At 38.8% G+C, this 23,633-nt stretch overlaps 1 protein-coding gene across 4 annotated transcripts in view; it reads right to left on the reverse strand.

The window, feature by feature from the left end:
- ATAD2B (ATPase family AAA domain containing 2B) overlaps positions 1–23,633 on the reverse strand; it is an 85,165-nt gene that overhangs the window by 53,481 nt on the left and 8,051 nt on the right. For 3 of the 4 annotated variants that reach the window (XM_080388495.1, XM_080388496.1, XM_080388494.1), the window contains exons 2-8: positions 8,746–8,900; positions 7,187–7,233; positions 5,998–6,151; positions 3,727–3,829; positions 3,079–3,187; positions 1,678–1,794; positions 175–250 (exon numbers count right to left, since the gene is read on the reverse strand). In XM_080388495.1, the coding sequence (XP_080244621.1) occupies positions 175–250; positions 1,678–1,794; positions 3,079–3,187; positions 3,727–3,829; positions 5,998–6,151; positions 7,187–7,233; positions 8,746–8,900 (761 nt within the window). Of the gene's footprint in view, positions 1–174; positions 251–1,677; positions 1,795–3,078; positions 3,188–3,726; positions 3,830–5,997; positions 6,152–7,186; positions 7,234–8,745; positions 8,901–23,633 lie in introns of those variants that run through there. The other variant, XM_080388497.1, reaches the window with a different exon arrangement.

Raw genomic sequence — 23,633 nt, forward strand, 5'->3', positions numbered from 1 at the left:
ATCACTATGAAATTCATTTTTATATGCTGATCAGGATCAGACCATGATACAATTCAAGACCCATGCACACGCGTGAATCAATTGCACTACTCAAGAATGTTTGGAAAAATCAAAAGCTAACAGAAATGTACTGAGGGAAAGCAAACAACTAGGTACCAAAAGACTGACATTTACCTTATATGGCTTCTTCTTGCAGGAGATCTGTGAATATCGAACAGTGTATTTTCCCTCTTTTTTTGATGAGCTGGCACTGAGTAAGAGAAGTTACAGGTTTGTAACATCAATTATAAAAGAATAATAAACTAATCTAAATGCAATGCGAAAGTGCTAGATTATTGCTTTACCAATAATGTTATCACTGGTTTCTCTGAAAGCTCAAATTACAGAAAGAACTGGGGAGTGTGGAGGGAAATCAAACCTCTTATGCTTTATTTCACTACCACCATCCTTGGCTTGACACAGTCATGGGAATTCCACCCTCAGCCTCCTCAAATCGTCACAGCTATGGCTATCATGGCACTGAAAGTAATTCATCCAGGGCACCAGCTTTTTAGTTTATTTGCAGGAAATGAAACTCCATACAGAAACCTCTTCACAGCTGATAATACAGGATGTCTTGAAATTTCTCCTAACAAATAAACCGCAGTACTTCTCTATCAGAGCTTAATTTCCCAGTAGCCTTAAGACATAGTACACTGCATACACTATGTAGCGTAAACCAAATACACACAGAATACTTTATTTTCAACAGAAGTATTAAAAGGTTCAAAATCAGGAGACACTATGCTGAAACCTATATGGATCCCTGACAGCATGTCCCATAAGGAAGGGTTAAGGACATGGGGTTTGTCTAGCTTGGAGAAAAGGAGCGACCTCACTGCTCCCTACAGCTTCCTGAAGGGGGAAATGGAGAGGGAGCTGCTCAGCTCTTCTCCTGGGATAAAGTGACAGAATGCATGGAAATGGTTCAAAGCTGTAACAGGGCAAATCCAAACATAACGTTACGAAGCATTTCTTTACCGAGACAGTGGTCAAACACTGAAACGGGCTTCCTAGAAAGGTGGTTGCTGCCCCAAGCCTGTCAGTGTTTAAGAGGCATTTGGAAAATGCTCTGATAAACATACTTTAACTTCGGGGCTGCCCTGAAGTGGGCAGGCAGTTGGACTAGATGATCCTTGTCAGTCCCTTTCAAGTGAACTACTCTCTTCTAAATTTCTCACCTAGGCAACATGCAGTAACTGCTGCTATGCAATTTATATACCGTTATGAATTAGGCTTACCACTCAAGAAGAGATGCAGGCATAACGGTAACTATTTTTCTTATGTAATTACCTGACTTTTTAGACTACTTTCTGAATTCCACTTCTGTCAACTATTTCTTCACCTAAACCCGTTCACCTCCAACCCTGAGCCCAGCACATGGCAGTACTTGCAAAGTTCAAGGAGGCAGCACGCACCAGCGATGCCACTACCACTGACTGACAAACTGACAGATTGTGTCTCAGTAGTCCTGTTCACATGGCAAACAAAAACAGGCAAGATGGAAGTCACAAAGTGCTCCATGGGAATCCTATCAAGGATGAGGATTAGTCATCCAACTTTTCCCTTCCCACACCTCCTGTGGTACTCGGGGAGGTCAGCAGAGCAGAACTGCATGAACACTGCCTAGTTCCTCACCTATTGGAGGGGCCTGGTATCTTTCAACAGTTTTCCTCTGTCTGAGATTATATGGTCGATCGTTTTCTTCTCCCTCAGCTTCTTCTGCTTCTATATCTCCATCTTCTTCCTGAGACTCTGTTGAGGGGGAAAAATACTTTCAGAACACTTCTACTTAATGCCAGAGCCATCTTCATCCTAAAAATTCATATTTTAATGGCCACTGAGAATTATTCCCCTCTTAACACTAAATGCCAAATCACTGGAAATCTGAAGACCAAGATAAATCTACAGCACACTGTCAAACTTCCTTCTAGTTTGCCACAGAAAGTTCTGGGAAAGCAACAGTAAGGAAACAAATGCAGTAAAATTAGTCTTCATTGTAAAGTACTTCAAGGATCACTTCTATCCACTAGCTTTTTCCTTCAATAATTATCCTTCAAATTAAGAATAATGCCTTTATTCTCTTTTCCCACAGGAGCCTCAGAAAAATATCTGACCCAGCATGAAAATATGTACAACTTTACAATTCACAGCATCATTTTTACAAAAAGCAAATAAACCAAAGGTACCACCTAGGTCCATCTATTAACAGGATCAGAATTTCCACCTATGGATCTCAGAATTAAGACTGCATTCTTATTATTTGGGACAGACCACACCTCTTACACCAGGTTCAGTTCAAAATCAAGACATGCTACATTGAACCGTCTGGATTCCTGAAAGGGAAGTCTAATTTCTTAAGGAAGCCAAGCATGCTGTTGATCATGCCATGTTAGCCACAATCCCTTCTTTCACAATACCTTTAGAACCCACTGGCCAGTTTCATCCATATTTTTAAAGGAAGGTAGAATTTCTAATACAGTTGTGTGCCTACAAGCCTCCTAAAATTTGGTGGATGTATAGAAATCAGAGACTTTAATTAATACCTTTCCCAAAGGAAGGATGCAGAACTATTACATATTCTTTCTGGTAACGGCTACCCAGCATATGAAAAATAGTGAGCCAGTTAGAACATGCATTGTTGTAAACGACATGCATCACATCCTGGCTTCCACCAGAGGATTGTTACAGGGAATATAAGGAAAGCTACAATTACTTAGCACTGCAGAAAACAGGAGTAATGGAACACAGTATAGAAACATTTAGAAAACGGGCTTCAGTCTACTACTTTCAGATAAGCTTCCTTTTGTTTAAACAAAACTATGCAGCGATCCCTAAAACTTCTCTTCCTAAAGAGGAGGAATCCTTCTGTGTGTACTTATTTGCAGCAGTCTTGTTAACTGATGAATTTAATAACTCAAAATTCAGATCCAAACCCAGACTATTTTCTGTAGTGCAATAAATGGCTAACTTATGTTGAGGAGAACTTCATTTTATAAATATTTCAGACAAACCCTTACAATTCTTGAAAACACGTACCTTCTTCTTCCCCTTCTGTGGACACTTCATGGTGGTTCTGAATTCCATAGCTATTTCTCCTCAGTGATTTCCTCCTCCTTTTCACTCGAGAATACATATCCATGTTTTCCTGGAATAAAATTCACATACAGTCCCATCAGTACTGTCCCATGTCATTCACACTGTTAGCCCACAGTTTAGTAAGTTTAATACTCCACACAATCTCTAGATCCCAAGTCTTTTTTCCAACAGAGCCCTCCACAGGTAGACTACAAAAGCAGTCTCATTTAACAGGTGGTAAAACTAGTCTCTCAGCACCTACTTCATCTAACACGTAATTAACATCAGTATCAAACTGCTTTAGGGAACAAAGCAGATGATAGTCCTGGTCCTGTTTTCAGATTACCAGAGCGTACTTCAAACCAAAGGAGAACTACCACAGTACATCATGACAGCATGGCAGACAATTCATCACAAAGAAAACGTGATTTAGTATAGATCCATGAATTTTGTTCTGAATTTGAATTTATCAAGGTTTTTTGTGTTATCCACTGAAGAGGATGTGAAACCTTTTGACAGAGCTACAGACAAATGCATAGAGATTGCAAAAACAAGCACGCTTCCCCTTGATATTACCTTTATCCAAGATCTAAGACACTTCGCACTTACAAATTCTGTATCTGTCCACATCCGTAGCCGTTCTACTTCCCCAGACCGCCTGTTTCTCCTGATGTTAATATTATCCATTTCCTGTAGGACAGCTTCAGCAGTACTAAAATATATGCAACAGTTAACACACAAAAAATCAGTCTTAAAATAGTAGATATGTACAACTTTTTAGATAGCATCCAACAACTTAATGTATCTAATTCTATGCTCTGTTATGGTTATTCCAAGGTCTACAGGCCAACTAAATACACAAATTAATTAAAACCTGAATATTTTAGGATAACTACTTAATATCAATTAACTATAACACCAACCATAATAAAGGAAACTGCACAGTATATAAACTAAGGAATATGCAAAAGAAATGCTGATGCCATTAAAATTCAGGGTTCAAATTAGGCTGTAGCATTTAAAAAAAAAAATTCTCAGTTTAAACTGCAGCACATACATTTTTAACTGCTTAGGTGTCAGATAAGGTTAAGTTTACAGAATAAAAAAGTAAAGCTTTTTACCTACGTAATTAAAATACTGGGAAAGCAATTAATGCCTCCACCCCGTAAGCTTTGCAGCTTCTTACCCTGGACATAGAAAGACACTAATACATAAAGGATATTTTTTTTTTTTTAGCTTTAAATCAGTAACACCTAGAATTTCATCATTCATTATTTGACCTCACTGCTCTACCATTTCTCAACTACTATTTAATTAGTCTACATTTTCATTATCTGAGGTATTTGTAAACAGCTGTCCAAACAATGGTGGTGTATAAATAATAACCTTGACCAAGACGCTTCATTACTAAGGAAGAAAACAACAGAGTATTAGCCAGGCCAAGTCAATTATTTGGCCACCTGTCCTGAACAGCAAGTTACTGCTCTCTGTGGTCATTATGGTAGATTTCCACTGGAATTCTACTATAATTGCACAATAACTGTAAGAAGGCAGAAACTTTCATTTCCTTCCTTTCAAGCTGTTTAGAAGTACATCTAAAGGGTGAAATCCTGCCTAGAAAGAAGTCAATGGAAGTTCTGGAGACAGAAGTCAGTGAAGTCAAGATTTCATCATGAGCACCCCTCTGAGTTTTAAAAATTTTTTCTAAAATATCTGTGATGTGTCACATAACCACTTCAGGTAAAATCATGCCACAGTTTGCTATTGAAGAAAACAGGGTTGGAGGAGACCAGGAAAAGCCCACCTGCTCTGCCAGGTAAGAACAAACTACACAATACCTAAATCATTCCTGACAGACATTTGTCTAACCTGTTCTTAAAAATCTCCTATGACTATGGGACATGCTGTTATCAGTGTAAGTTCATATATTGACTTCAGTACCATGATCTTATCAAATTACAAAATTCACGGCAGACTTTTTCCTATTGTTGATGAGGAGAGGGAGATTTAACTGCAACTAGAAAAATAAATGTAACTTAATATAAATCTGAAAACTGATACCAAGTAGTTACTGTGTAAATTGCAAAAGAAAATTAATTCAATAAAAGATTCAACGTAATACATTTAACAATAAAGATCATACTTGGCAATTAAATGTTTATGTTTAAATCATTTTCCAAGCACTAGAGCAAGCAGTCTCTCACAGATATGACTATTAAAACCCATTTTACAGGTGGGAAAATTGAGACATATTAAGTGACCTGCCCAGGGCCACACAGAAATAACATTTCAAGAAAAGTATTTCTGGCTCCCATTCCTATGCTCAGACCAGACCGTGCCTCCCTCCCTGACCTACTTTGTCTGCACAGTAAATGTCAAAAAGTGACACCCACCCTATGTGAATTACTAACAAATGGTAAAAAACAACAACAAAAAAAGCTACAAACTTTTGATATTTTATGATCAAAATCATACAAGCAAAATCTGGAAAGCTTCCAAGCATTGTTGCTAATCACCAATTTAAATCACATTCAGGGTATCGCTACATAAACAGGTTCCTATGAAACAAACTAGGGTGGGGATTTACAGCATGTCAGCTCTCTGCAGTAACTGCCAACATACAGAGTTTTATTCAGGTGTAAACAGAGTAGCTTACTCCTCAATGAAAAGTCTGGCAAGCTGCTTTGCATTTTAGAGCATGGATAACATTGGCAGTTACAGCACAGGACCCAGCCTGTAACTCAAACCACAACCTAGCTTGCCTCGACGCTAATACATTCCCACAGTAAAACACAGATGGCACTGGAAGACAGGGTTTTCTAACTTTTTAGAAAAATCATTAAGATGCTTTGTGAATACAACCGAAGTATCCCCACATACCTGTTTACTAGCTGATCAAACAATAAACTCTGATTCAAAGTTTCAAATCTGTTTTTCCTGGACCGACAACTTTTTCTGACTTCTATATCTCCGTTTATGCAAGCATGGTCCCCATCTCCCTTTTTTTCCCCTCGAAGGGGATGGCTTTTGAGAGCTAAGAGAAATTTGTATTACTACTTCAAAATGCAGGAAACAACACTTTCACAAACAAGAATTAATAAGAGAATACTTAGCAAGGATAATAAACCAAAAGTTATGGAGCACAGTATGAGCACCCTTATATTCACTAAAGAAATGTCTTTTTAAATTTCATATAAAGTTAATTTACAAGCTATTTCTTCAGACTTGAGTTTGTTTCCTTGTATAATAATCTTATTTTATGATGAAAATTTGGCATTCAAATATCCATTCAATATTTTTAAGTTAACATCAATACTAAAACGTACACTTGACCCACAGTTTCAATTCTTCAGTCTTTCAAATACAGTATTAAAAGGTCAGATACAACGCATTGATTTCACAAGCAAATCTGTATCAGCTACTCTGCACAGTGCCAAAAAGAGATCCCACTCCTGATTGTTCCTTAGGCACAATAAATAATAAAAATACCAAATATGCTTAATGGATTAACACTTACATAGAGTCAACACAGAAATAAACAAGACAGAATTGATGAAAAAGGGACACAAAAGACAAAGTGGTTTTAGCTGAGATATGCGATGGGATGGCAAGGTTGTAAGGTACAAGCATATAGGAAAATTGTTCAAGGTAGCAGGAGCTGCAGACAAGGCAGGTCTCTCTAAAGCAATAGTTAAGTAATGTTAAGAACCACTGAAGGCCAAATTTTAAAATAGCAAAGAGAGTAAGTAAATTAAAGAGACCAGCTGGGAGAGGAAGGCCAAAATTAGTTTGTAACAGTAAATTTAGGAATTAAGGAAAACATCGAGATCATGGTCAAGAGGTCTGAATTGAGAAGAGAAATGGAATTTCATCTAAGAATGTTCCCCATGTCCACAGAGAGCATCCAAGATGTTGACAGAAGAAAACTGAGCCAAAACCAGTAACTCTTCTGGTCAAAATGGTCAGAGTAATCAGTAAAGTTATCAAAAATATATGCAACTGAAAACCATTGACATAAAATTGTTAAATATAAAAGTAGATACAAAAAGGTCCACTGTAATATACTTACATAAGCTACGTCCATTTGGTAGTGTAGCACCAGGCTGAGAAGTTAACCTAGGAAACCATCATGTTAGACACGCAAGTAACACTGCCTCCCCAGCCAAGCAGAAGCAGCACTGAGAAACTAAAACTTTTAAGCACAGAACATTCCACAATACACTGTAACTTCAGAACCTTTGCGACAGGCAGCCTCTGCAGATTTTGCTTCATGTCCAGCGTTGGAATAAGGACAAAACTGCCAAGTATCAATTATATAAATCCCCGCCAATTATCCGAACATCTTTTTATCAAACCCTCCATGTTCTCTCATGCCATGTCCTACTGTTATCTCTCTCCTTAAGTTTCAGAACAGGAACTCGATACAGCTATTCAAAGGCAATTAGCATTCAAACACTTTGAATAAACTAGTAAAAGCAACAAAACTTTTGGGAAACACCTTAGCAATTTCAAGATCACTATTAGGCCCAGCGCTTTAGATTTTTGCAGAAAACAACCATCAGATGCAAAGACATGTCACAGTGGGTTCTACAGGAGCAGCAATATGAGTTTCAGTCTCCTGGCCAAATTTCATTTGACACAAGGATTTAAATTCTCCCAGCCATATTAAATATTTTTTTTATTTCTTTGCATTTCTAATAGGTACAGTACAAATCTAGACTTACAAACAAAAGAAATAGAAGCTGCATGACTTCTGATATATTTCTAGATGACCATGGCACATAATATGCTATTTTTAATTTACTGTGTTTGAGAAGGGAAAACCAAACAAAAAATAGATCTACTTTAAGATTTAAAACCACAGTTTTTAAATATACTTCATCCTAACAGATGACAGCCCAGTAGTGAATTACAGTCATTCTTCCACACAAAGCACTACAAGAACGATTTTGATTTGTACATAAACATGAAATACATATCCACAAAAGATTCAGTATTAACTGAAAGTTCATGGCCTAGGAATATACTGTCTACACTGTCTCATAATTACTTGTAATCACATGAAGAACCTTATGAACATAAGAATGCTTTGTAAATTATTATTAATCAGTTTTAAATGAAACAAATTACTTCTATTTTGAGTTATAAAAATGTGGCAGGATTGAGGCTGTATTTAATAAAATACAGTAATTTACTTGAGTCCTTACAACCAAACAGGGAAGAGAGGCTGAAAACAACCATGGAAGGAAACTTGACCATTATCTATTCCCTAAAGATAGTAATAATGGTTTCCTAATTAAAATGTCATGTCCACTTACAGCTTGAGTACATAAAAATACCAATTAAGTCACTAAATTCGGATGTACCAAGCATCTAGAATTCAGACTGCATCTCAAATAAAATTACTTTCCATTTTTGCACAAGTATGCATAGAAAGGAAACAGAGATGAGAGGATTGACGTAACCCACATTCTTGGAATCTTAACTAAAAGAAAATTGTATGAAAATGACACACTTCAAAAGAATAGTCTTGAGCGCAAACTACAGCTCACTGCAGAAATAGCGTAAACAGGTTAGCAAGATAGGAAAAATTGGTAAGACTTCGTTTTGCTTTTGGCACCAAGTTACCTGGACTGTCCAGTTGAGATGCTCCATTCCTCGCGCTGCCCAGTACTGCGTGATTTTGATTTGTCTTTGCACACAGGATCAGCATGTTTTGAGGTACGTTTGGCGGGAGGAGATATGTGGCTATCACTCAAACTAGCATCACTACCTTCATCTTTCTGAAAAGAAAAAAGCATCAGACAAAACTTAATTGGCCCATTTGTAATATCCTTACAGAAAAAGAGGAAACTTAAGCTTAGTAAAAGGGAAGTCTCTATCAAATTTAGTAACCAGCTTGTGTGAAACATTAGAAACATTCATTCTGAAAACATTACTGGAAACTACAATAATATTTAATTTTAAATACTAAAACTTTTCTGTAATATTTTACATTTTTGAACAAGCACTGTTTCTCTAACCCACTGCATTTTGTAAATTATACGTGACACTGCTACTCTTAACCTACATGCAAAAAAACTAATAGTACATTAAAGAGAAAAAAGGGTTGAGGGAAAATTAAGATACTTGGAAAGACTGCATGAATTTATTGTACTGACATTATCTTTGTCTCTAAAATGCTTAAAAGACCACATTATGCTCTTTCTTCTTTGGAAGAGTTTTGCGATAGCGTGTTCTCTTCTTTAGACCACCAAACACACAGCCAGGAGCAACTGAAAGTGGACTTTACACCTTTACAGCACTTTTTGTCTAATGTGTTCATTAACAGCATTAAACACACTAACAACATTAGTCTTAACACCTTAAGAAGCACCTAAACACTACTGGGGGGGGTGTGTCTGTTGCACTTATCAGAGGTAATGCAGACAGAAACTTAAAAGATTCTTTTTTTCATACATTTCATACATATTAGACTCCTTTCATACATAAAAAAAGCAAAGGATCACTTCAGAACTGCGTGTGAGAAGCAGACAGACAACAAACTTTGGAGGATCTGCTTCTGCTAAGGTGAACTACAAAAACAAAATCAAGATTCTATAAACCACAAATTTTAGCTCATGGAAACAGTCTTGATTAAAAAAAAACTAAGCAGCCTTTCTTGCAACAACAAAATAACCAGTTTCTGAATATTAAGGTCCAGGAATTGAGGAATTGTCAGTGAGCATTCCAACTATGAACAAAAGGTAATTTTACTTCTACAGAAGGAGATGAGCAGGGAAGTCCCATTTGTTCATCAGGCTTATTAACAACAACAACCTGGTCTGTACTCCAGATCATTCAACATCATAATGTCTCACATATTCAAGACAATTAGAAAAAAAAAAAAAAAAAGGCATTTTCCTGAAGAGACTATCCCAAGCACAGTATTTGGAAAGTGGTAAAGCCTAAAGAAATCCAAACGCACACGTGCAGTTCAACAAGACAGCTCAGCACCACGGAACCCAGGGATCGACCTGTGAGCTCCCTTGCCTGGTTACACAGCACCACTCCAACCTCCTCTGATCTCCTGCTGTTCCTCTGACCCTCCCATAACCAAATTACTTCACTAAAGCTTCAAAAGTTTGCTTCCCTTCTGCTAGAGTAGCTCCCTACCTGGTTAGTGAGCTGAATCATTTCACTGAGGGATCAGACAAGTACAAAGGATAGCGTAAGAAAACAAACCACAAGGTGAAGACGGGACCACTGTCTGCAGAACAGAAAGCTGTCAGTGAAATTGGTTGTCCACATCACGCCTTAACATTCTGTCCCCCAGTATATATTTTTAACAAATATTAACTCATATTAAATACTTATAATGCTACTAATAAAAATTATATTCATTATGATAGTATTATTTACTGATTATATGCAATTTTCATTTAGACTATAAATACTTGTGAATACTTTTGATAATACCAAAAAATACTAAATACAAAACCTAGTATTAAATGCTAACCAGCATATGTTCATATCTCATTTTAAAAGTAGTTTTAACTTTGGAAATTTTTAGCCTGTCAAGGTAAATCCAAGGAAAGAAAGATGTCTATATCACATTCAGTCTTAGAACTCATTTAACCCCAGTCAAAAACCAAAACCAAACCCACACTTTTTTCTTCAACATTACTGCCCTTCTTCAGGAAGTACACCAATGTAACCCGAAATAGTATCTATACTAGATCATAATTAAAACTTCAAATTAGATGAAGCAGAATTTGGGATCTAAAACTAAGGCTTAGTCAAAGCGGTAACAGAGGTTAACTGCCACCGTTCCTAAATACACAACACCTGCACCTCGCATAGCACAGCAAAACACACCCAGCTGTTTTCCATAACACTCTGCAACTACAGAATACCAACCTTTCACAAAAATTTAATAGCGTACATACTCACTTCTGAATACTTTAAGCGTTTCTGTACGTACTTTTTGCTTTCATCAGCCATGTTTGTTTGTGGACTTGAAATGCATCATGGCTAAGCCAACGTTATTAACTATTTTCTGAAACTGCAAGAGCTACCCTGTGTGGAGTTTCAAGGTAAGCCACAGAACCAGTTTTAAACCGGCTAGGCGAGACAGAGAAAATGAAACTAAGGAAGAGAAACAAGCATGTAATGAAGCTTTACAAGGGCTAACATTAAAGCTACTTTGTGAGCAATGAAATTCACAATGCATAGGTTCCTACACTCCATCTCTGCCCCTTCCTGTGCAAAAATTCTAACTCCTCCCAGGTCTCCTATGACCACCTTCCCTCCAGTTCCCTGCCTCTGGCCCCAAGTCTCAAAATTAGCTAGTATTCCTCATTTGTCCTGCCAATTTATTGGTGAAACGCACAGTGATGTAGTTACTTCTGAGCCTCATGCATACCAACTGGCCGGCTGGCAGGTAAAACAAAATATTAGCAATTAACCTGAAGACAAAATCTGCTGCTTCACGTCTCCCTGTGCCACTGAGTTACCAATATTCACAAAATTCATAAAAGCTGAGTATCTTTGAGATCTCTAATACTATCAAATGAACAGATACCAGCCAACAGCTTCAAAAAACTGGAAGAGCAGGCTAACCGTCAATGTGACCACATCAGTGCAGTTGCCTAAGGAACTAGACTAGCAATGAAGGGGTTTACTTAACGAGGCAATGATTTCTGGTTGTTCTTTGTTTAGGATAGTATTTTCAGCTAAGCCTCATTTATCTGCATATTAACGCTACACAGTAACTTAGCAAGTACAAAGCAAGTCTAAATTTTAAGATTGTTAAGCCCAAATACTAACTTGTTAGGACACCTGCTGTAGAAGATGCACTAACATACAAAATGTTTTACCATGAAGTAGTGACAAAACTACTACAATGAGAAATCACTGACATTTAAAATATATTAATAAGAATCCATGCTCCATTTTCCAGTTTACCACCTTAAAAATTCAAGCTCTAGGGAATCAAATCACACCTAGACTGCCATCCAGAACTTTCACCTATCTATAGTAAAATAAGGAGATGGAGCTTTCATTACACTCAACAGATTAGTCAAATTGGGATATGCTAGAACAAGGAAAGAAATTAATTTCAATTTGAGAAGCCTTTACAGAGAGCAGTCTACCCATCACTTCCTCCCATTTATAGCCAAAGAGGTCTAACAATTCCACTGCACTCAACTTGCTCCCTCAAGTAACTGGGTCTCAAACCATTTATACCTTTAAATGATTAAAAACAGTACTTCAGCTTCAGGCCAGAAACTTATTACTTAACAGTATGCATCAAGAAAATGTTCTGGGACTAGAAAGAGAAATGTACAATACAAGAATCAAACTTTAAAATTAAGAAATTAATAATGCAATTGCAGAAGCAGGAACCAGCGTGCTGAACTCAAAAGCTTCTAATGAAACATGGGCACTGGAGCAAACACACTCACATGCTGAGAGAATGCAGAGAATACAAATTAATAAAATCTTAACCATGTCAGAAATAGCCTGAAAGCATACCAAAGCCACAAAGAAAAAGCAAGCACAGAAGAATAAAAAAATCAAGTTTACACAGCGTCAGGAAGTACAAAAGAGGTAAACAAAATTTAACACAACTGTATTGATCTAACAGAAATGAAAGACCCACCAAACCCCAGCCGTGATGCAGAACAGCCAGAACCCAGCACAGCTGCTTACAGAAAACACTCACACTAATAATGTGTAAGGGAATAACTGGAGTTAACAAGATACCATCCGTGGTCCAGACTGGCAAAACATAGTCTTCATTATCTTTGGATTCCAGAGTAAAATGGCATGTGACAGCTGCATGCGCACTGCCAATTAGCTGTTGAGCTTAGACGCAACAGCCGGAGTCTTGCAGAGGTAGTGGGGCAAACTCTGGTAACACACCTTCACCAAAGGCAGTTGAATGACAGTAGCAATAAATCTAGAAACGTATTTACAATGAGTAAGTAAATAAAGCAATAAAATAAATACAGCTGGATACTTATCTCTGTTTTCTCTACTTTGCATGAAAAGGAGAAAGATGGAAAAAATGTTTATTATAAAACGCTCATTCACGAACAAGCCACAAAAACAATGATACACAATATCATCTGTAGTCTCTTCCCTATCCATCCCTAAATTTCAAAAAAATAGTTTGATAGGAACACAGCTTTACATATTTAGAGACAAGTCCTTATGTTCTGAAAGAACACAAATTAGAAATCAGTGAATAAAACTGACTTCTTCATTCTCAATCTATCCTCTTAGGAAAAAAGGGACTACACAGATTAAGTCTTTCAGCATGACTGAAGGACACACATACCAAGGGAGACCTCATCGGCAAGGGTTTGCCTTCACAGAGACCAGCTAGCTAAAGCACAATAACTGATTAATTTTCAAGTCAAAATACAAAGACTACATCTAGCATATTGAAAGATGGGGGGTGGGGGGGTGGGAGTGTTTCTTCTGCTTTTTAAGTTGAATCTCCTGGCCAAGAGAATATCCAAAGAACTCCTTGCTGCACTGCTGGTCTGAACATCTCAAGATAATAATCCAGCAGTCTGGTAATACAGGATGAGTATGAACCATCTCTACACCCCTGTCATCTCCAAGTACGTCAATGCAAAGTTCATCGAGTTTTTGAGTAAGGGATGACATGGCATTCAAACCACAACCAGATCCTGCAGTTTGTGAAGAAGACTCCACCTGTTTTGCCATAGGTTCAGCTGTATTAAAACACAGGTATGCAGACATTAATATTTTAAGTTTTCCACCATGGTCAAACTTGCTCTCCTTGCCACACATTTTGTGGGTCACACCCTTCTTCTGAGTAACTGCCACTCCCTGAAAGTTATCATGATTGCTCATACAACTTCACAACACAGACATGAAACTTTACAACCTAATGTTTTAAACCTTTCAGCATCTATGTTGTTCTCTTTTATATGACCTCTTCCAACATCTAAGACACAAAGTTAGACACAATGACATTCAATCTTCAAATGATCAATACTATTCCTCCGCATTTTGTTGAAAGCACAAATTATTTTAGATTTTCTTTTTGCCCCATTGAACAAGCACAAGACACCCTGAAATTTACTTTTGTCTTAACAATAACAATATAAACATTTTCAAGAAATCTGTTTCAGCTACAGGCTTTCAAAAACCTCTACTTTAACTATAGTTAATTTTTATCTTCTGATATTTTCCTCTTTTTTCCTAACTTTTTCATCTCTGCTTGACTCTCTGAAAAGACAACAGTGACTGCAGACATCTCTCAGTCTTACTAACTTCAGAGAAACTGAATCCAGGTTCTCTAGTTATTTCTAACATAATTTAAAATCTATCTTGTGAACAACAACACATCTTCTCAGATGTTCCAGAATATTAATAACCTGGATTCATATTTCAAAAGTATGCATGAAAAAAATCAGATCTACTTTTTCCCCTATCAGTTCATGCCAAGTCCTTGTGGAAATGGGCTATCCATTAAAAGAAATAAAATGCATACTTGGGGATATTTAATGCATTTAATAAACATTTTTATCCTAATGGTATAAAAGTTGACTTTCCAAATAAAACTTGTATTCATGAACAAAAAGTGATTGTGTCCCCAGTGTACCAGTTGGTTAAGCTGATCACTCATCTTTGCCCTCAGATAACTACTCAGTTAACAACTAACTTGCTACTTCTGTGTTTAATCAATAACGTCATTTCAAACATATCAACAAAATACACCAAAATCACTGTCTGTCCAGTGAATCTGGATAAGCCACTTGCTCCCTTGTGTATCAGTTTCTGCTAAAGTAAAAAACATGGATTAAAACATTTAACTTCTACAAATGTATCTCATTAAATGTCTACTGTAAAATCTACTGATGTAAGTTAGGTAAGAGCTAGGTATCCTTCCTAATGCATTTTTGGGCTAGGCATAAAAAAAATCAAAAGGCTTCGCAATCTCTTTAAGATATTTTTAGTTTTCCTCTTACTTCATTCAAAGTTCTAGTAACTAGATGAAACAAATTTTCTACCATGACTGATGTCATCTGACCAGAATCTAGTAAATCCCTTCAAATCCTGTTTCAATTTATTTTTTTCAAGTTTGCCACTTCGCTTTATTGCATCTTCACCGTCAAAAAGGACTAAAACTGTCCTTATGCTCAGCACAAATTTTCAGTAGCTAAAACACTGTCATCCATGTGCTCAAACTGGGGACCACACCTTGCCTTACACATCTGCACCGTTTCCTAATTTCAGGATGACACACTGCACTACCCACTCTCTCCAGCACCAACACATCCTCACAAGCTCCTCTCCCCTCCCCACTTCCGACCCACATTTTCCTGGCAAATGCCCACAACCCCTCTTCTATGGCAGGACTGACAACCTGCTCGGGGGGAAAAGGCAAGACCTGATGCACTTGTCTGGGGAAAGAAGGTAACCATGACTCAACCTGAGGTCACAGCAGGCTGTATTCATGTCTGACACTACGTACTGCTGCACCCTAATCATCTACCTTTGTGTCCTAAAAATTCAGTGTGTACGCTGCTTGTGCTGTCAAATGACAAGAAGCTGGGGGGGGTGGCATTTATTTGGATTAAAGCACATTAACTACCTTACAAAGAACTTCAAGTTTCATCAAGGACCTCATGTGTTTAACCTCACTGATACCTTGAAAAAGAGACAAAGTTGGCTTAAAAGAACCCATCTTCTGGCTGCAGTTCTCTAATTTCCACTCAGTTGCACACAGTCATTTATCAGACACTGGCTCTCCACAGGTGTTAAGGAAAAATAGCAACATTCATGCTTAAGTGCTTGAAGATCTTGGAATAAACAGCTATTAATGCTGCATCTCATTGGCAATAACGATAGTAAAGAATGCCTCAATTGAAGGATGGTCTAAATTCTTTTAACATTCAGCTTCTGTATATTTTTTTTTCAGTAAACAATGCTTACGTCAATAATAGCCATTCAGAATATAAAGAACACCACCATATAGACTTTTTCAGAAGAATAAATTCTTCCCAACTCCTTCAGGTAAAAAAAACATTATTCTTTGCATGAGAAGATCTGGTTCATTTTTTCAATAGATTTCCACTTTTATTTCCTGGAACTCTTCAACTCTGGAATTCAGGTTATTTAATAAATGTGAAAGCTCTTGAGAAAACTTCAAAGTTTACAAGTTAAAAATAAAAACCGCTACCTACAACATTGTTCATTGCTTATTTTCATGCTTGCAACCACTCCTCCTGCCTACAACAGAAAAAGACACCTGTGCGTATCCAGGCTAAGTGCCTTCCAATGGCTTTTCATCCAACATCCAAAAAACTCTTGCCATCGACAGGCTGCTTCTAGGTTCACAGAAGAAAGGGAGCGGGAGCTGCAGAGGAGCCTTTGCCAAACGATGGCAGAGGCCATAATTAGCGAGCTGAGGTTTGTCCTCTACCCATCATCACTTCCCTGCTCCAAGCATTTCCACCATGAGTGCTGCACTCCTCTCCTTCACACCTTCACTGATATTAGGGTGACACCGCAAATTTTTAGCTGGTAATTAAAACAGAGGGATGGAGGAGGCGCAAGGGTGAGCAGGACGATGTGGGGAAGAGGGTTAGTTTCAGCAGGGCCAGCAACCTGATCCTGAGTCAGCTGATCAAATGGCCAGGCAAGCATTAATACTGGCAAGCCTATTTGCTTCCACAACTGCCGAGTTAACAGCTTGCACCGTGTGAGATCCCTTCAGAAGAGCAAGTCTACTGCGAAGGGGTCTCTATTTGCTGTACAGAGGTCCACACCTCACTTGGAAGTTTTTCCAGAAAATCCACATATTGAAAGGTTTTAAAACCATCGATCTTCCTAATTTAACACTGAAGGAATACTAAAAGCAAGACATTTTCAGTCAGAACCATATTAACCATTTCCATGACTTTCTAGATTCTGTTAACAAAGACTTTGAAAGCAAAAATTGTATTTATGTAAACATTCAAGAATTATCGCAATTCAGAAGTGGAAAAAAATGAAAACATTCAAACACCTTTTTTTTTGCTACCCTTAGCTCTCAAAACCCCATCTTGTTTCTGCTCAACAACCCCACCCCAAAGAAAGTATGGAGCACATGGCCTACTTTTAGTGCTGCTATAAACCTAAAGAAATCGGCAGAATGATCCAAATGAGGATAGCAACCAGGAGAACAGAGAACCCTTGGACCAGAGGGTTTCTCAAGGTTTGGACACAACCAGGTAATTGACTCAGTAAACTAAGCAAGGAAGTGTCTGTAGCAAGTGAAGCTACAAGAAGGTGGCCTTCTATGGGGAAAAAAATGTGGGATTAAAAACACTTCTGTATCTCTAGCTACAGCACACTTGAAGACGGTACTTAAAAAGAAAAAGCAAATTAAAATTGTGTAAAATGGTAATACAAAATCTTAAAATTAATGTATCAACATTTAAATCATAATAAAAACAACAATCAAGGTCTGAAAGATAAATCAAGAGAAATAACAGAAGGTAGTTCTTAGGTATTTGGAATGATGAATTGCTGAAGCATGGCAACAAATTTCAATGTAAGTAACTTCTTCCACGTGCATAGAAAGAACAGCTTCTTCATTTCAGGTTATTCAAATAGCTCAGTTCACCTACTTATCCATTTAAAACGTAGCAAATGACTGGAGGTTGGAGAAAAGCAAAAAGCCCATTTCCCAAATCACAAAAACACCCAAACTGAAAGCATCTGCTCCGAGTGCAACTGGACACAAACTTTCCACCAAAGTTGGGCATTAGGTCATTAGCATACACTACTAGAAGAAAATTCAGAACAGGCTACAAAAACTACAAAACTTAGACAAGCTCGTAAATTCTATCTTTCTGATAGGAGTACTAAAGCCACCTCCTTTGTACCTAGTTCAACTGGAGTTGAAGTTGCTATAGCATACCCATACTCAACAGTGCAAAATGAAAAAGCTTACAGAAGGTAACACATTCCTCTTACAACTGGTTGAAAAGTGACCTGTTTTAACAGCTACCAAGTAAGAAGTTAAATTTAATCAGGAAAAGAGTCCAAGCAAGTATAAATGCAAAACAACACTTGAACAATTTAAAGCAAAATTAATAGTTAAAATAAACCATGAAAATCCTATCAAAGGTAATAAAGACAACACTTCAAAGGGTAAACTCAAGAGATGGAAAAATTATTTAGAAAAAGCAGCAAAACATGAAGAGCCCAAAAACAAAAAATACACAATAGGATGAAAAAGGCTGAAAAAATATTTCCAACTCCCTTCGCAATAAATGGGTTCATGACTGATATTACCCGCACACAAAGTAAAACATTCAAGCTAAAAAGTCTAATAAACGATCAGCAACCTTCAAAACAGTCACAGCCACAAAATAAGAGCAATGAAAGCTTCAGCTCACTGATTCCTACTTGCTTGATGCTTTGGTTTGAGAAGGGCTTTTATAAAGTTTTACACAGAAATTGTTTAAAGCATCATTAGACTGGAATGAAAACTTTTCCACAGCATAGCAAACACTTGACAATTTAGGGCAGGCTGTGCAAAACTATACCACATCCAACTGAAACTGCAGGGGGATGGAGGTGATCAGAATGTAATTACCTGAGTTAATTATCTTGCATAACCCCAAGCTGTATGCCACACTTGCAAAATTGTCATGGGATTTCTCACGGCAATGGGTTAAGCCTTCTGCTTTAAGTTTAAACCAAGAGACAGTAGTTGGAGAAGCAGCTTTTATTAATATTACTTTGGGACAAACCCAATTTTCAGAGGAAGCAATGCAGTACACCAAACATCAACACCATTTCCTGAGTATTCTTTGGAGGTCTTATTCACTCCCTGGATTAGTCCTTAGATTGCTTCCTTTTAAGGCCCTGTAGCAGCGTGACAACAAAGATAGCCAGCTTCCAACAGGATGGGCGACTGCCTCCCAAAACAAACCCCGAGTGCTTCAGAGGTGTCCCGACTTCTGACAGTTGGCCCAGACTTGACTGGCAAAAGGTACACGGGAAGAAATCAAACTCAGGACACCCCTCTGGAACAATGGAAGGATTACAAATGCTGACTGGAGGGTATTTTGACAGAATCTTGGACATAGATTGCTTCCAACAATTGCTCAATTTCCCACTGTTCACAGGTGTATTAGTACCACGCTACCAAGGAACAGACGGCACGATTCATTTTAGATCACTGATTTTCTCCTGCCAAGTCCCAAAAGAGCAGCAGACCACTAAACCAGAAAGAACCCAACATTTTATTACACGCTGAAAAGACAAGCTTTCTTGGGAATCTACCTTTAAATGAAGTTGTTTGGAGTAACTTAGCAAGGCTCTATTCTTCAGGACATATTTCAAAGACCTGTGAAAATGTTAGCCTCAGCACCTTTATTGATGTTACCGTAAACTCAAACAGTAAGACAATGCATAGATACCTGAGAGGAGCTTTTGTTCCCTTAAGAGCTTTACACGCAGGTAGCCAGCTAGTGTAATTTCTCCAGCTTAAGAAGGAAACTCGAACTTTTCCTATAGCTTTATCCTAAACCACAGAACATCCAGGACAGTGTCAGATACATTGCAAACACAACGAAGAAAATCTGCTCACCTGAATCAGGCTCTTTCATAAAGGAAAAATTAAATTTTAGAAAACTCTAAGGGCTATGTTTAAAGCTAGTATTTGAAGAGAAGTAATAGTAAATTTTTTGAAGTTAATTTTCTATGTTTTCAATAGCTGCCCATTAAAGACTTTTTAAGGAGTAGAACATAGCAATAAGCTTATGCTACAAAGGCTGCATTATCACTCAGAAGTCAAAAAAAAATATTTTTGTTACAGACTGAGAAATTACAGTAAGAGACACTGAAATATATTGTTATTACAGAGCACAAAAATGCCGCTTAGCTTTATACCTTCCCACATTACAGCACTCGATGTCAATCCTCAAGCCCGTGTTTGCTCCTATTGGCAATTAAGTACAATGGAGAGCTCTAGGTTGCCAACGAGTACGTTGAACGATGTTGGCAGTACTACTTTCAGCTAGGATCGCGTGTTACAATTATCACAGTGCCTTCAAGTAGCTCTTAAGGCACTACTAATGCTTTCTTGGCTAATTAAATTAAGCTAATCTTGTATACATTTGTAAAATGTCTAACTAATACGCTGACATGATTTAAGAGTGTTTATTTCACAATAAATTCATTAGTTTTCTGGATCAACATTTCTGATTTATGTTTTGAGATGACTGAGAAAAATCGTTTCAATTGCCAGGTAAGTGTTACCCACAATCACCACTCAGTATCTGAAAACATCAAACGTTAGTAAATCTAGAGCACAAATTTAACCATTTATGGTCACAGTATACTCAATTCCTTCATAGCGTGAAAAGTCCACTGGATGATAAGTCTTGTGTTACAACTGTATGTTTCTGAAAACTCTGGAAGATTGTGATGCACTTTTCTTGTCAGAATTCTTTAATACAGAGCCATAATACTTTCCAAGTGTGTACGCCAGAAATAAAAAAATACATCTTATTTGTATAAAGATAGAACACAAATTTACGTAAGGAGAGCTTCAATTTCTTTTAAACAGTGTGCAAATCAATCCTGGAAACAGGAAGAAAAAAAACCATTTTTTCCTCTCTGTACCCTTTCTATGCACTCTGCTATGACATCATTTCAGAGAATAAACTTCTTGTCTTGATCCATTTAGTGAGGGATTTTGTTCATTTTAATCCGGCTTCTGGTCAGTGGACACACACGTATTCATCTCAGTCACTGAATGCATGGTCGCCAGTCAATAATTCAAAACAGTTTACTTTTCAAAGACTGATGTCATTGTTTTCTCCAAGATGAGCAAGTACTATAGAGGGAATACAGAGAATACGATAAAGGTATTTGGACAATTATAGCCCATTTGCACAGAACGTGTGTTGCTTCCAGATTCAGATCAAACAAAAATGGGCACTATTAATATGTAACTCAACATAATACTGAAATGGAAGACTAGAAACTTAACTCGAGTTCTTGGGAGAGGAGGGATTCAAGCCTATCCTTGTAGATGTATGCAACTCCTCCCCTATGTATACCAGAAAAAGCCAAGAGGAAAAAAGGAAATAGATACAAACAAGCTGGAAGGCAACTCCTAACCCCTCATCTGGTCTAATCAGCATCTTACAGGATGCCGTTAAGATTGCTAACTCAGTTTTTGTTGCTAGTAAGGAACAAATAGATGATTCTTTTAAATACATTCTGAAAGGTAATTACACGCATTGCCACTGAAGAGCTCTTCTCCAGGAGTCCAAGTCAGAACCTCCGTGGAAGAAAATTCAGTCACATAGCACAAATAAGCAGCGTACCGTCTCTGCCAGAGCTCCAAACTCTAGCTGCCCATTAACCTGATTAACTGCTGGTAGTGAGGCTGGTTTCCTGACGTGACACCCGAAAGACTTCAAAAGGACACACTGTTCCAGTCAACTTTGGGGAAAAAATACATACCACTGCATGAAAAGGATCCTAGTACGCTTTCTGCACAAAACACAGCCTCGCTATCTGTCGTCTCCCAACAGTCGCTTCCAAAAGCAAAGGCTTTGTCTTCCTAGTGCTATACTTATTCATGTTCTAATCACTGAAATCCTCCTCTGGCACTACTTCAAGAAGATTCAGAAGCTCAGAAAGACACTGCTGTATCACTGACAAATACTTACATCTGAAGAATAAAAACAGTTGTACAAAGACAAGTTTAAAATACAGTGGGATGTATATATATTTTTATATTTTACAGAATTCCGAGGGGGTGGGGTGCGGGCGCCTTGGGTACCTTCTGCTCATCTTTGGCAATTACATCTTTAAAAGAAAATAATCTACCTCAAATGCCTGAGATCTGTTGTGAAGTGAAACAAGTCCATTCCCACACACCAAAATATATACTTAACTTTTAAAGAAATGCTTTTTAAGAAGTGTGGGCAATATCCTGGGATGTATTTACAGCTTTTATGATACTATTTTGCACAACCTCCTTTCCTTACAGCACAATAACAACACGATTTAAACATTTTAATCATTTTTAATATAGAAATACTATTCATAGATGAAAAATATTTGGAAAGAAGCCCAACCTATTTTTTTTAGCAGCAGTAAACTCTCTGCAAATAAGCCAGTAAGGGTTACACCAAACTTTGGCTCACAAACCACAAGACCCACGATATGAATAAACAGAAACTGCCACTAGAACAAGCAGAACAGCTTTTTAAAGCCATGGTGCTGCATCCCCAGGAGCCTAATGAAATTAAACAAGGAAGAAATAGGGGACAACGAGGAAAAGTAAGCTGGGGGAAGGGGAGAACTATGAAGCATGAAAAAATTGCGAGAGAAGCACAGAAGGTATAGAATATCTAGTCGGTGATTTGGGGCAGGGGAGGTGGGGGGTGTTTATTATTTTAAAACTAAAAGGATAAGGGCAAAAGGTTCCATGACAATTCCAGGTTTCATCCTTCTGATCTGCCTCTGGCTGCTATCGCTGTTTTTCTACTTGTCTGATTAACTTCCTTCTTAGCAGAGGCTGGGACACGGTCAGTCACTGTGTGACTGTCAAAACGTTTTGACCCTCGATTTTTCACTTCCTTATTTACACCGCTTTTAAAATATGTATGCAGGTCAGGCAACTATAACCACTCATTTAAACGCTCAAAGCAATACCTGAAGTTTTCTCCGGGGGGGGGGGGGGGGAGGGGAGCGGGGAAGCCCTGTCTGTAATTAGGATTAAAAAAAAAAAGGCAGTTGTCAACAATCTGTTTAGAGAAAACAAGGAAGAACACAGGCTCCCAAATTCCTTCTTGCAATTAGAATTCACCAAACGTTGGTTTTCCAGACGAGGCTGCGGAATTCACTCGCCCTTACCCCGCTTAACCCAGGCGATTCTGAGCGGCGCTGGGAAAAGGCTCCACCGCAACCTGACGGCCCAAGTCCCACCCTGCCCGCCGGCGGGGGCGTCGCGGGGGGAGCATCAAGCACCAGCCTCCTCCCGCGGGGGCGGCCGTCAACACCCGCGCGGGCCGAACGGAGGGCGGTCAGGGAAAGGGGCGGCGGGGGACACGGAAAAAAAAAAAAAAAAAAAAAAAAAGCCAAACAAAACGGGGAAGGAGTACTGCGAAGTTGCTGCAGGCGCAGCTCCCAACTTTTGTCTGGCAGCCGGCGCAGCGCCGGGCGCGGCCGCAGGGGGAGCCCCGCACCGCCGGACCCCCGCCCGCCGCCGCCGCGCCGGCGCTGCCTGCCCCGGCCCGCCGCCGCCGCCGCCACCGCCACCGGCGCGGCAGCAACTTCGCCCCCCGCGGCCCCGGCCGGCCCTCGGGCGTCCCCGCCGCCGCCCCCAGCCGCTGTCAGCGGCCTGCGCCCCCCGCCGCCCCAGCGGAGACCGCCCCTCTCCCCGCCGAGCGGCGAGCCCAGTTGGGACGCGGCGGGCGGCTCTCCGCAGCTTGCGCCCCCCCCCGCGTCCCCGGGCGCCCCGCCGGCCCCGCGGT

This window comes from Falco punctatus, assembly GCF_963210335.1.
Source record: "Falco punctatus genome assembly, chromosome: 5".
Lineage (NCBI taxonomy): Eukaryota > Metazoa > Chordata > Aves > Falconiformes > Falconidae > Falco > Falco punctatus.